This window comes from Leptonotus elevatus, chromosome 1 (genome assembly GCF_054856555.1).
Source record: "Leptonotus elevatus isolate MCC_2025b chromosome 1, RoL_Lele_1.0, whole genome shotgun sequence".
Lineage (NCBI taxonomy): Eukaryota > Metazoa > Chordata > Actinopteri > Syngnathiformes > Syngnathidae > Leptonotus > Leptonotus elevatus.
In genome coordinates this window covers 16,838,292-16,851,187 of record NC_141239.1, presented here as the reverse complement: position 1 = coordinate 16,851,187, position 12,896 = coordinate 16,838,292, and the positions used below count along the sequence as shown (strand labels likewise).

The 12,896-nt window shown below is 38.6% G+C and overlaps 1 protein-coding gene across 7 annotated transcripts in view; it reads left to right on the top strand.

Annotated features, from left to right (window-relative positions):
- The window catches only part of clcn2a (chloride channel, voltage-sensitive 2a), a 76,473-nt gene that overhangs the window by 40,645 nt on the left and 22,932 nt on the right, over positions 1-12,896 (top strand). For 6 of the 7 annotated variants that reach the window (XM_086078228.1, XM_086078219.1, XM_086078210.1 and 3 more), the window contains 6 exons: positions 141-309; positions 7,040-7,171; positions 8,750-8,878; positions 9,238-9,371; positions 11,023-11,103; positions 12,391-12,414. In XM_086078228.1, coding sequence (XP_085934354.1) covers positions 141-309; positions 7,040-7,171; positions 8,750-8,878; positions 9,238-9,371; positions 11,023-11,103; positions 12,391-12,414 — 669 coding nt within the window. Of the gene's footprint in view, positions 1-140; positions 310-7,039; positions 7,172-8,749; positions 8,879-9,237; positions 9,372-11,022; positions 11,104-12,390; positions 12,415-12,896 lie in introns of those variants that run through there. The other variant, XM_086078236.1, reaches the window with a different exon arrangement.

Genomic DNA, 12,896 nt, shown 5'->3' with positions numbered 1-12,896 from the left:
TTACATTTGAGTTGGTAGTGATTAGGGCGGGAATAAGTAAATATTCTAGTACAATTACTGTTAATTGCTATGACTGACCAGGAATCCCCCCCCCCCCCCCCTGTATTAATATATGTGAAAAACTGTTGTGACACATGCAGATGTATGGGCGGTACACTCAGGAGCTGGGTGTCTACGCCAAGGCGGAAGCGGCCCGCCTACGGGCTGGCGACGTGCGGAACGGCGGAGGACTACGCCGGAACACGAGCGTCCGAAGTCGTGCCGCAGATCTGCAAGAGTACCAGAAAGATCCGTGTGCCAAGTGCCAGTGTAAGTGCTTTCGTGTTTTGTCCTGTTGACCTTTCTTTTAACTGCCATTCTATAGAAAGCAAAGACTAAATATGGCATTTACACGATTAAGAATATTGTAGTATTAATATTTGGTTGGTTTATTGTCAATAATAACACTTAAATAATATGTCAACAATTTGTCAAAAATACATTACAGCTATACCTTAATTAATACAATTTATTTTAATAAGTAAATGGTTAATTATTTACAATTAAATTCATTGATTAATATGGAAAACAAATTAATTGTTTTATTTTTTAAATAGCCTATTTCTCAGAAGTAACGTCTTTTAAAATGTATTTTATTAAATAATTGCGTAATTTATCATTTGAATTAATTATGAATAATATAAAATGATAAAAATGAGAATGAATTATATCATTATTAAAATACACAATTTTACACATGTAAAAAACATTTTATTAATGTATTTTATCAAATATTTGGTTAATTCAGTATAGCTATAAGTAGTAACATTTTGAGTGACTATTTTATGCGTATGATAAACAATTTTACACATACAGTTACCATTTTTTTAGACTGTATTATGTTATATATTTGGTTATTCGAATATTGATTACAAATAGTGAAATGAAATATGGCATTGAATAATTTTGGTAATTCTAAACTATTTTACAAAGACAAAAAAGTATTTTTATTATTTTTTGCGGGGAATATTTGAATTTAACATAATTAAAATATGAATGAGTTATTTTATTATTAAAATCATTTTACATACCGTATATAGTTGACATGTTTTACACATGTATTTTATAAAACAATTGATAAATTTGTTATACTTAAATGAACCAAAATTTGTCTAATTTAAAAATGAAAGATTTATGTCCTTTTTTTGTTGCTGTGAGGGGGAGGAAACATTTAGAAAAATTAAAAAGTAAAGCAAAGGGTCTACCTGAGTGTCGAGGTGATGAGACGTGACCATGATTCCTTGAGACTGATCTGAGCAATGACCTCCAGCCAAGCAAGCTGTCTCAATGTCAAACACAAGTGCTCAGTGTGTGTGTGGGGTGGTTCAAGCGTGTTGTTTCCTTGTTGGTTCAGTCTCGTCTGTTAGATTATCTTGCGTCTTGTCTTGTGAGTAGACAAAAGAGTGGCACCTGAGGAGGCACGCTCCACTGCAATATGCAGGAAGACAGAGAAGGGGACACACAAAACAATTGGGGGAGGGGGGATATTTGAACTATTTTCCTTCATCTTTGTGGGGTTACATAATAATTGAAAAGGACTGAAAGCGGCTATCTATCTATCTATCTATCTATCTATCTATCTATCTATCTATCTATCTATCTATCTATCTATCTATGATAGCAGCAAGCAGCTAGCTTAGCTATCTACTGTATCTAGCTAATGCTATCTCCCCACCTATCTATCCATCATCCATCTATCTTTCCAATGTGTCACTGTACCTGTCTGAAGTGCACCATTCAATAACGGCAATAACGATGTCACCCCCCCCCCCCCCCCCCCGCGCATATTCGTCTGTGTGCCCTTGTGACCATTGATCTGATTAAATCTGAGATGGATAGACACAGGTGAAAGCGCCTTTAAATTCAAGCTCGCTCAATTTTTATTGGAGCCGTTTAAAACCCGCACAAAACAACCTAACTGATTTGTGTTCTGGCTGCCTGCTTGCTTGTAGATCAAGAGACTTTTTTTGTTTTTTGTTTTTTGTTTTTTTTTATGCCGGTCATTCAATTACACAAGTGTGCCGCAGAAATCAACCAGGTTAGTGGCCAAGCCACACACCAGAAGGAGCCACACAATGAATGTATGAAATGACGCCCAAAATTCTTTACATAGTACCTCATTATGTCATCAATGTATGTTAAAACACATTATAGTTTACAGTAATCCCCCCTCCATCACAGAGTTTGCGTTACGCTCTAGACCAACCCCGCAATAAGTAAAATCCATGATATAGAAATACCCAATTGAAATACTGCTGAGGCATCTTTTTTAATAACATTTAAGATCTTTAAACACACTTTTAAAATAAATACTGAGTTAAAGATAACACAAAATTATTGCACCGTGTAAAAGTGTACTGGTGCCTGTATGTGTTTACAGTAACTCACAATGTGCCTCAATAATCATGCCCAAAGATGATATATTATCATAAAATGAGCTTGGAGTCGTCACTTTCTGTAGGCGTAAAAAGCAGGATTACAGAGGATTTGACATGATTCATTAATCTTCAGCAAAAACTAGGCTGGGCTTGAAATACTTCCTGTTTTCATTCTTCTTTCCAATTTACACCATGTCAAACACAATAGTGTGCTGCCATCTAGTGGTCGACAGTTTCATTACACCCAAAATAAACAGGAGGCAGACCAAAATACTTACAAACTGTACCCCAAAAATCTGCAAAGAGAGATCATATTTATTTGCATATTTATTTGCTGGGTGTTTAATTGGATTCATGGCATTTACATGAATTTCAATTGGGAAAGATCATTTGAGAGAGAAGTTAAACGTGGTCACAGAACAAATTAAATTGGCACCACTCCACTTTTTTTTTTTAGGATTTTCTGTTGGTGTGCTTTGAGGTTTTTCTAATGTGGAATAATTATCTTCCTTTGCTCAATAAATGTTGGGAAACTTTTTAAACACCGCGGCTGGACAGCCCTCCTCTGTTGTGTCTTGTTAGGTAAGAGTTTAACAAATTCCACTGCGGGAGTTTTAGTGATTCCCTCGTGTGTGTTATATCACATCACGGGGACAATTTTCTGGGTTTTTACTATCATCGTGGGGACCTCGTGTCCTTGTGGGGACATTTTGGTGGTCCCCATGAGTCCAAACTTTTTGAGGGTCAAGACTTGGTTTTAGAGTTTAGGTTTGAATTGGGTTATGGTTGAGGTTAGAGTAAGGAATAGGGGTAGGCAATAATTTTTGATGGTTGGGGTTAGGGGGAGGGGCTAGGAAATGCATTATGTCAATGAGATGGCCCCACAAAGATAGTAAAACAAACTTGTGTGTGTGTGTGTGTGTGTGTGTGTGTGTGTGTGTGTGTGTGTGTGTGTGTGTGTGTGTGTGTGTGTGTGTGTGTGTGTGTGTGTGTGTGTGTGTGTGTGTGTGTGTGTGTGTGTGTGGTGAGCTGCACTACATTTGTGTGTTTTTGATGATGAGTAACCAGAGCTGTAGCTTTTTGGACGAAGGTAGCCCACGCATGCAGCAAAAGGCGATGCTTTTTTTCTGGCCCAGAGCTAAAAACAAGCCTTGGATCCATGTGTGTGTGTGTGAATGTGTGCGTGTGTGCATTTTTAAACCTCGAGCAGTAAGGCTTTCTGAGACTTGTTACACATATCTCCGTCTGCCAGGCAGTGTCCAGTGAAGTGTGAATAACCCTCCACAAAACTATCAAAGGAACATCACTGCCGCAAAATAAAAAAAAATTCTCTTTTTAATCTCGTGTTTGTCCACGCAGTGTCTTTACAAGTGTGTGTGAATGACGGATTAAACAGTTTATGGTGGACATTTTAAGAAAAACTCATTTTCAAGTATAATGTTTTTTTTCTTCTTTTTTGTAATACATTCAGAATAAATTCAGATTGTTTCCTAATGAAGTAAAAAGATTTACAGATAAATTAATACATTTCAAACTGAGGTTTAGTGTTATCATTTTCTATCGTCAATATCGTAATTAGCATCTCTTAAGTGTAAACGGCTCTGTTGCCGGCTCTGCTTTGTATTCTGTGTCAACACCTGTTAATAGTGGTAACAAATAATTCTCATGTATAAAGTTTTGAAAAATAGATTGGACAAAATAATTATGATGGTACAAGAATATTTTTTGAAGGGAAGTCAGGCTTTCAAATACATTTTGAGAAAGAAATTCGATTTACTGATCAACTCTGAGATGGTTATTTTATATCATAATTATCATCTATACCATATTTAGCAGAGGTGGGCGCCTCAAATAATTTTTTTAGCGTCCGTCATTTGTCGATCTTGAACAATTGGGACACTCCTCTGTCATTGTCAATCCGTCAATATTTCAAGCCTAACCGCATTATAATGATCAATGTTTCTGTCATACGTCAGCAAAATGGGCATTCTGTCATTGACGGATTGTCGATTGGATTGACAAATTGACGATTACTTTGACGGATGAAAACCCACTGCTTCGTCTGTCATTCATTAATCGTTAGCAAAATCCGTCATTGACGGATTGACTGTCCGTCAGTGTTGACTAGGGACGTAACGATAACGGCAATATCATGATATTAAAACTGCCACAATATCGTCGTCGTAATGTCACGATATTAAAAGCAGCATATCTCTTTAAAAAAGTCAGGTAGATTTCCATTTTATGCAGTTCTAGCACCCTCTGGTGGCTAGTTTTTGAGTGCAATTAAATTTTCACAAGGCATGTTTTGGCCCTTCTATGTTTAAAATCCACGCTAGTGGTCAGATGAAGGGGAATGTAATATGCTTGTGAACCGAGTCAATATGCGGAGGAAGTCAATGTAAGTGCCTCAATATTAAGTGATATTAGAGATTGTTGTTTATATGCATTGCTGTTATGTACAAAAGCATAATATTGTGTTTTTTTTTTTTTAGTATGAGTTCATTTTTGTTACAATATTGTAACTTTTTTTATATCGGCAACCTCCCCACAATATCGTGATAATTATCATATCGTGACCTTCATATTGTGATAATATCGTATTATGATGTTTAGATATCGTTACATCCCTAGTGATGATGGAATGCCCACCTTTGGTATTTAGCGTCTCTGAGCTTAAATGGCTTTGTCGCGACCCCTGAAAGGAAAAGACGAAAGGAAAAGAAGAAGAAGAAGACTGGCCCCGCTTTGTATTCTGCGATGCAGCTTGATAACATTTTAAGTAGTTTTACATTTTAAACAGTATTACCGTTAATACCATATTTAGCGTTTTTGAGAGTTAGCAACTCTGTCAACGGCCCTCTTTGTATTGAAAGCTAACAGCTGTGTCGCTTGTTCTCTTTGTATTTTGTGACGAAGTTTAATAGCATTTCATATGCTTAGCATTACCGCTCTATTGATTAATCACTAATACTGTTTTTTTATATTATAATTATCGTTGATGCATTATTTAGCGTCTCTCTTAATGCTGTCAGTGGCTCTTTATATTCGGTGATATGATTGATTAATTTGATCGCCCTTTGATTTCTTATGTGTTAATGCTGGAACTTGTTGCAATCAATTAGGTGAATGTATGTGATTTTTTTGTTGACATTTCTCTTAGCAAGATCCTGATAATACAAATAATGCTAAGCGTTTACTCGAGACAGCCTGTCAGGTTTTTTGTTTTTCTGAATTATGGCTCTGGCAAATGTGTCAGTAGCACATGTGCACGTTCTCAGGGGACTTGCACATCTACCAATGCTCTGGATCACTCAAAGTGGATTCCAGGCTTTGGCCGTGTCCGCAGACAAAATAAAATGAGTCCAGCGATGCTCCTTTTAGCTGACCTACCTCTCAGTTATTTTGCGTAACGTAACGTCGTAATTAAAACCCTGACCCAGCTTTGTTGTGTCTGTCATTTTTCAAATATTCCCCCGATTAATTGCCTCTTTTCCTACCACACTTCAATTCACAATTAAAATGTATAGAATTGAATTTGACATTTCTTGTCCAGCTTTATTGTAGCTCTATTATTCTGTCAAGTTGACATGGATATGATGAGGACTTTTGCACATTTCATTATTTCCCCAAGCAGGTTTACAAAAGCAGACGCCTTCTCATTAAAAGTGGATGTACAAAAGCCTCTCCACAAACATTCCACTTAATGAGGTTATTTACTTAGCTTTGCCACTGATTGCCATTTGGATCTTGGAGTTTGTTTGTTTTTTCTTGTTTCGACAAATGTTTATTCTCTCCATTCGAATGGAATTGCTACACAAAGAGAAAAGTTGCCCACCCCAGATACATTCCCAGATAAAAGGAAAAAAAAGTACACCATTTAAGGTAATGCTTTTGTTCTCTTGTAGAGATGAAATGCTATGAACATTTTGTATCACGACTATAGTGACTTCAATGATCCCCATTTTTTTGATATCATAATCATAATGCCGTATTAAATGCATGCACCTAAATCAAAGCGACAAATTCCATTCCGAACATAGAAAAATGCTAAATTGGCAATCGCGTGTACTTTTTACACATTAGAAACCAGCAAGGAAAATGAATTTCAAAATTCTCAGATTCTTCGCATAAACTACATGACACAGATGCCTTCTCTTATTTGTCACAAGAACATAAACTGAAGGAAGGTTTGCTTTCATGCCCGAATAAAGCAGCACAAACAATTACATTAAAAGACGTTGCAGTATCAACCCTTGACAATTGATCATGGTATACTTTTTCCATCCCTATGCTAGTACCTTTTTTGTCTTGATTAGATTACAACAATGTCATGGTTGTACTTTATGTGATGGAAAAAGTCTGCTTTTGTAGCCCTATTTCTGTTTTCTCGATAGCATTGACAGCAGAACTCACAGTTGCATTTTTGTCTTTTTTTCCCTCCCTCTGCTAATGAACATGTTTGCTTGTTTCCCAAAGTGTTTTCCTGACGACGTAACCTTTAAAACGCTCCGCTTGTTTTGTCCTTGTGATGCATCTCATCGTGTAAAGTTTGACTTTCTGCTGATTTATATCTCAAATGTATTATTATTTATTTATTTATTTTCCTGTCTACATTTAAGCATGCGCATCCAGCTGTCAGAAGTTCCTGATCTCGCGGGTGGGTGAGGACTGGATTTTCCTCATCCTGCTGGGGTTGCTGATGGCACTGGTCAGCTGGGTCATGGACTACGCCATTGCCTTTTGCCAAGAAGGTAGGAAAGAGGCACAGAGCAGACAGAAAAGCTTGTAGAGCTCTTGTCATGAGCGTAGGGGTGTCACACTCGTTTTATGTCACAGGGCGCATCTCAGAGAAGAAATAAATGACAGATGGAATTATATTTCAAATGAAACGTCAACAGCTTAAGCCGAAGTGCAACGTCAAGAATTTGTCTTCTTTTTAGGAAATGGCAGATAGAGACAAGTGTTAAGATTATTATGATAAAAAGAAAATTCAATTACTTTGCCACTAGAAATTGCATTCGAACCGCCGCACTGATTCATGTGATGCCATCTTAGTAAGTTTGACAGCACCATATGTGCCATGAAGTAGTGACATAAATATTCACAAAAATCAATGGAAACACCCTTTGTAGCCTGGACATAATTTGAATTCCTTGTATAAAAATATAATACAAATAATAATAATAATAATTATTATTATTATTATTATATACAATTTAAAAAAAAAAATCCAAATTATTTGATATAAAGCTTTTTTTTAGTAGTGAAAATAGTTACTTTGCCTGGTAACTAAAGTTACTTTTATTATGAAGTTACTTTTTTGAACAAGTAACGAGTAACTACGACTAATTACTTTTATAAAGTAATGTTCACAACATTGCCTTGTAGTGGGATTATTTCATGTATAGTAACAATTCAGAGGGTTTGATGCTGCTATTTGATGTTCACATATGAACAAAATGTGTCCCACCCTGTACCGGTGCGAGGCGTGGTCCGAGCAGGCATGTACTTTTGGATCCACTTTCTGCCCCCAAATTGTCACTCCACCAGGCGCATTTTCAAGACACTCTTTCTGCTGTGACGGCTCGCCAAATTAGCAAACGTGCTGATCCGAAAATCTGGATTTTGCTGTCATTGACGCCACAGTGCAGATACACTGTCTACGAAAGTACAGCCTTGTATATTTTAAAAAGTGCTTGTGGATTCAATCTGGCCCAAAAATAAACAATCTATTGATTCAATTGATTAATCGTCCTATTTCTAAGTTTTATTTTATATGAATAAATGAAGGGCGGCACGGTGGATGACTGGTTAGCACGTCCGCCTCCGTCCGGCCTTCCTGGGTGGAGTTTGCATGTTCTCCCCGTGCTTGCGTGGGTTTTTTCCGGGTACTCCGGTTTCCTCCCACATTCCAAAGACAAGCATGGCAGGTTCATTGAACACTCCAAATTGTCCGTAGGTGTGTTTGTGATTGTGGATGGTTGTTCGTCTCTGTGTGCCCTGCGATTGGCTGGCAACCAGTTCAGGGTGTACCCCGCCTACTGCCCGAAGCCAGCTGGGATAGGCTCCAGCAACTCCCGCGACCCTTGTGAGGACAAGCGGTTAAGAAAATGGATGGATGGGTGAATGAATGAGTTCAAATCTGCTTATTCTGCACAAACTGAGCCTCAGTGTGGTTATGTGTAAGTCATCTACATGTGGTTGGAACATGAAAAAATGTGGGGAAAAAAAGTTTGTAGATTTTGAATACTTCAGCAAGATGCAAGAATTTCACTGACACTGATATGTATGTGCGGTATGTGTGTGTGTGTGTGTGCGCGTGTGTGCAGTACAGAAGTGGATGTACGGCGGCCTGGACAGTAATCTTCTGCTGCAGTACATCGCCTGGGTCAGCTACCCCGTGGTGCTCATCACATTCTCGGCAGGATTCACCCAGATCCTGGCTCCTCAGGCCGTGGGTGAGGCGCACCTTTAAAGACTTAATTCGCCAACACATGTTTCAGGCCGGCCGATTGGCAGTCGCTGTTGCGTGTTTGAATAACGTAATTGCCTCTGTAATGCACCGCAAGGCCTCCAAGGACGTGGACCAACATCCCTTTCAAACTCGCGTCGGTGGAAAATCCATAAAATATTGCTCTGATGAGATGTGCATACAGAAGATTATATGAATATCCATCAGCCACTAACCCCCCCCCCCCCCTCTTCCCCCTCGACCCTCCTTTTTGTTGCTGGTTTATTCCTCGATAATTGCTTTCTTTCAATTCCTCTTTTGGCTCCACTCCATCATGGCAACACCTGGCATCTTGTCCTTCCTCAGGCTCGGGCATTCCGGAGATGAAGACCATCCTGAGGGGCGTGGTCCTCAAGGAGTACTTGACTTTTAAGACGTTTGTGGCCAAGGTCATCGGGCTCACCTGCGCCCTGGGCAGCGGGATGCCTCTGGGGAAGGAGGTAGAGGATCTGTTGCCACCTGTGATGTTTGACAGCTTCCCGTTGGGATGGAATAGGATTCTGAAAAGTTCATTCTTGTCTCTAAAACATCACATTGCTTGTAATCAAATTTTTCTATAGCAATTGGCAAATTCACTGCGATAGAATTCATACCAACAAAAGTTATCTCAAGTCATTTCTCATCTGGTCACTGTCAGGGAGAAACCTCCAAATATGGTCAATTTGAATATTTTTTCACATATTTTGTTGGTCAGTCACCCCGACGTCTGTTATTTGTACGCACTACTAACCAATTTAAAGAGTTGAAAATATCTTGATAACGATATTTTGAGAAGTTTTGAAAAATTCCGCCTCTTCTCTCACTCTGCGGGAGCCGTGCAACATTTTGTTGATTGAAGATTGAAAGTGGATGTTTTACACATTGAGTGAAAATAGTTAGGTTTTTGTTAGAAATGGATAGCTGTAAAGTAGCGGTGCAACCATTAATTGATTAATCACCAACAAATTAATAATCAAATTTTGATCATGGATTAATCATTTAAAGACCTTGTTTATTTTAAAATGATCCAAATGTTCGCATGTCAGCTTCTCAACGTAAATCTTCTGTGATTTCTGTCACCCACCATGCAAGCAAACTTAATCGTAAACTTTTGTCAATAAAATTCATTGATTAACCAAAGTAAAATAAACTCATCAATAATTAATCAATTAAAGTAATCACGCAGCTTCATTTCTGTCTATGACATTTCTCAGCCAGCTCATAGTTTCATTTATTGCATTACTCGTGGCTTAAAGAACTTTGAAAAAAGAGTTTGGGATGTAACCAGTAGTGCAGATTTTGATGTGCACAGCTGATTGCGGTCGGTGTCAATTACATAATGTATTGATACATAACATAACCATTTTTTTATGTATTCAATTAGCGATTTAACAACTTTGGGGTGGTCTTGTGTTGATGTTGCAACGGTAAATGATAGCAATACTGTATAATACCAAATTGGACCAAATTGTGATGTTTGATCACTTGAGCCTCAAGAGTTGTCCTTTTAGAGATGGGAATATTCTGCCCGGCTGCTTCATTATCGTTTTGGACCACACTGTGACACTGAGGTTAAAAATAAATAACAAAAACATTGGATTATTTGAGTTCGTTGAGTAGTTCCTCCTGTCGGAAGATTTCCCTTTAACAAGACAAAATGTGTCATCTGCTCTGCAAGTAGTAATCAAAAGACATGAGTCAAGATAAACAAATGATATACTGCAAAGTACACACACACGGATATTCCAAGCTCATTTCGATCTGATTTGACCCCCTTCAGCTCTAAGCCATCAACGTCCAAAAAAAGAAACATTATACATACTGTATTGTACAGACAAGAATTCACCATGCACGCCACGATTGTTCAATGAAACGGATCGATAGTCACTGAGGCAGCAACTTACAGCTCGCACACACTGCAGGATAATCACGCGGGATAATCGACATCCTTTCGTTGGGCCCGAAATCTGCTCTGAACAGTCCGATTGTTGGTACGTGTGTTTCTGTGCCACCGCTGACGATGTTTAGCTGTCATACAAGATTTGAAAATGGAGTTCTTAAAAGCACTTAGTGGTCCACTAACGTCCCGTTCTTCTCCGTCCTGCTCTTCAGGGACCTTTTGTCCATGTTGCCAGCCTGTGCGCCGCCCTGCTCAGCAAATTTATGGCCGCTCTTTTTGGTGGAATCTACATGGTGAGAATGGACGTACGTCATACATTCATGCATACAACTTTTCATCAAACCCTGATGAATGTTTTATTACCCATTAACGATTGACTTAAGAACAATAATAATGACACTCTACACATTTTATTAGTGAGACATGCCATTTAGGTCTAGTTTGGGAGTCGGATAATGGTTGAGGTAATTTTGAATAAACACAATTTTTGACATATCAGCTCCTACTTTTTTTTATGTCAGTAAGGACAGATTTCACATAGTTTGGATTGACACTGCAGGTTCAAGTGCCTAATTCTGATTTAATGCCTATTTACGAAATTCCACATGTGTTTACAATGATAGCGCACCAGAAATGATGGAAATGTATCAATCCACCTGTCGACAGTTTTCTGAGTTTTTTCCTGTATACTTGCTTACTGTTGAAACGGGGAGCCACAGTTGCTGATGTACTTTTCAGCCATTTATTGAAAACAATTGTAAACATATGAACACAATGAGATCACTCAAGCAGTAGCTGCTGTCGGCCTCTGCTCACGCCCATACTCTCGCATGCAGATTTGCCGGAGTCTCACGCCGACTTAAAAACAGGATTGCTTTGGTTCCATCTGGTGGCATCTTACTGCAATTATACTTTGACGTAAGAGGAGTTTTGTTGGTAGAAAAGTGGTCATTTGCTGCCATCTAGAGGCAACTCGAGGTAACAGTTCAGTATGCTTGAAGCGGATTGGAGGGGTAAAACTATTTTTTAAAAAGTTTTTATATAATCTCTGCATCTTGTGAATAATCATGTATTGCAGGTGGTACTGGAACGCACCAAATATGTATGAGATTTTTATCCCCTTTCGGAAGAGGCCTGATCCCAATCTCGTTTTGGGTTTTTTAAGCTGCCAACTGTGCTACTTGAGAACAAAAAAAAATCAGGATTGTATCACTTGAACCATGCAGTGAAAAATCCAGCCTCCGTCAATCTACTCTTCCAAAATGCGTCACGTCTCTGGTCCTTGATGTCGGCTCTCTACCACTCAACAGGGCGCACTTTTAAAGACGGACGCCGGCGATGCGGAGGAGGCAAAACATCGCTTTCAGTTAGACTGAAATAGTCCAAGGAGGTCGAGCTCCCATTAAAAGATAATCAGTCTGGGAAGATGTTGATTCAGTCCAACCCAGACCGTTTGCCCGAGTTCATTTGCTGCTTGTTTCAGAGGGAAAAGGTAACTTGTGCACACTTCCACCACTCAAACATCTCTCTCTTTATCCCCCCCCCCCCCCCCCCCCCCCCCGCTGCTATTACCGCTAAAGGAAGAGCCCTTTGAGGGAAGCAAGGTATGAGTTGTGGCCACTTCCATCAACATTCAGCAAAAGCAGTTTGAGCATCTATTTCATATCTTTGCTATTCAGCTAATAGGGACATGTTTTAGTGTGCTTTTTGTCCTCACGAGTAAGACAAGTCAGTATATCCCGAGTGACGTTTTTTTCCCCCCCGGCACTTTTTTCTAGTAAGACACGTTTGTTCCACCAGTGCTTATAATTAATGAAAACTAACAGAATAACCGAACCTAAAATGTTAACATTTTTGTTAACAAAATAAAATACAAACTAAAATTATTTAAAGACAAAAACAAATAAATAATGATAATAAAATAACTGAAACTACAGCTTACATTTATAAAACTAACTATAAGTAGAGCGAAATTGCCCTTCGTTTTTGTCAGTTAATATACATACGCTTTTGGGGTTAATTTTTTAAATGTATTTATTGTGGTATTGCTGTACATCCGTACAGAAGAAGGAAGACCAAACAATCA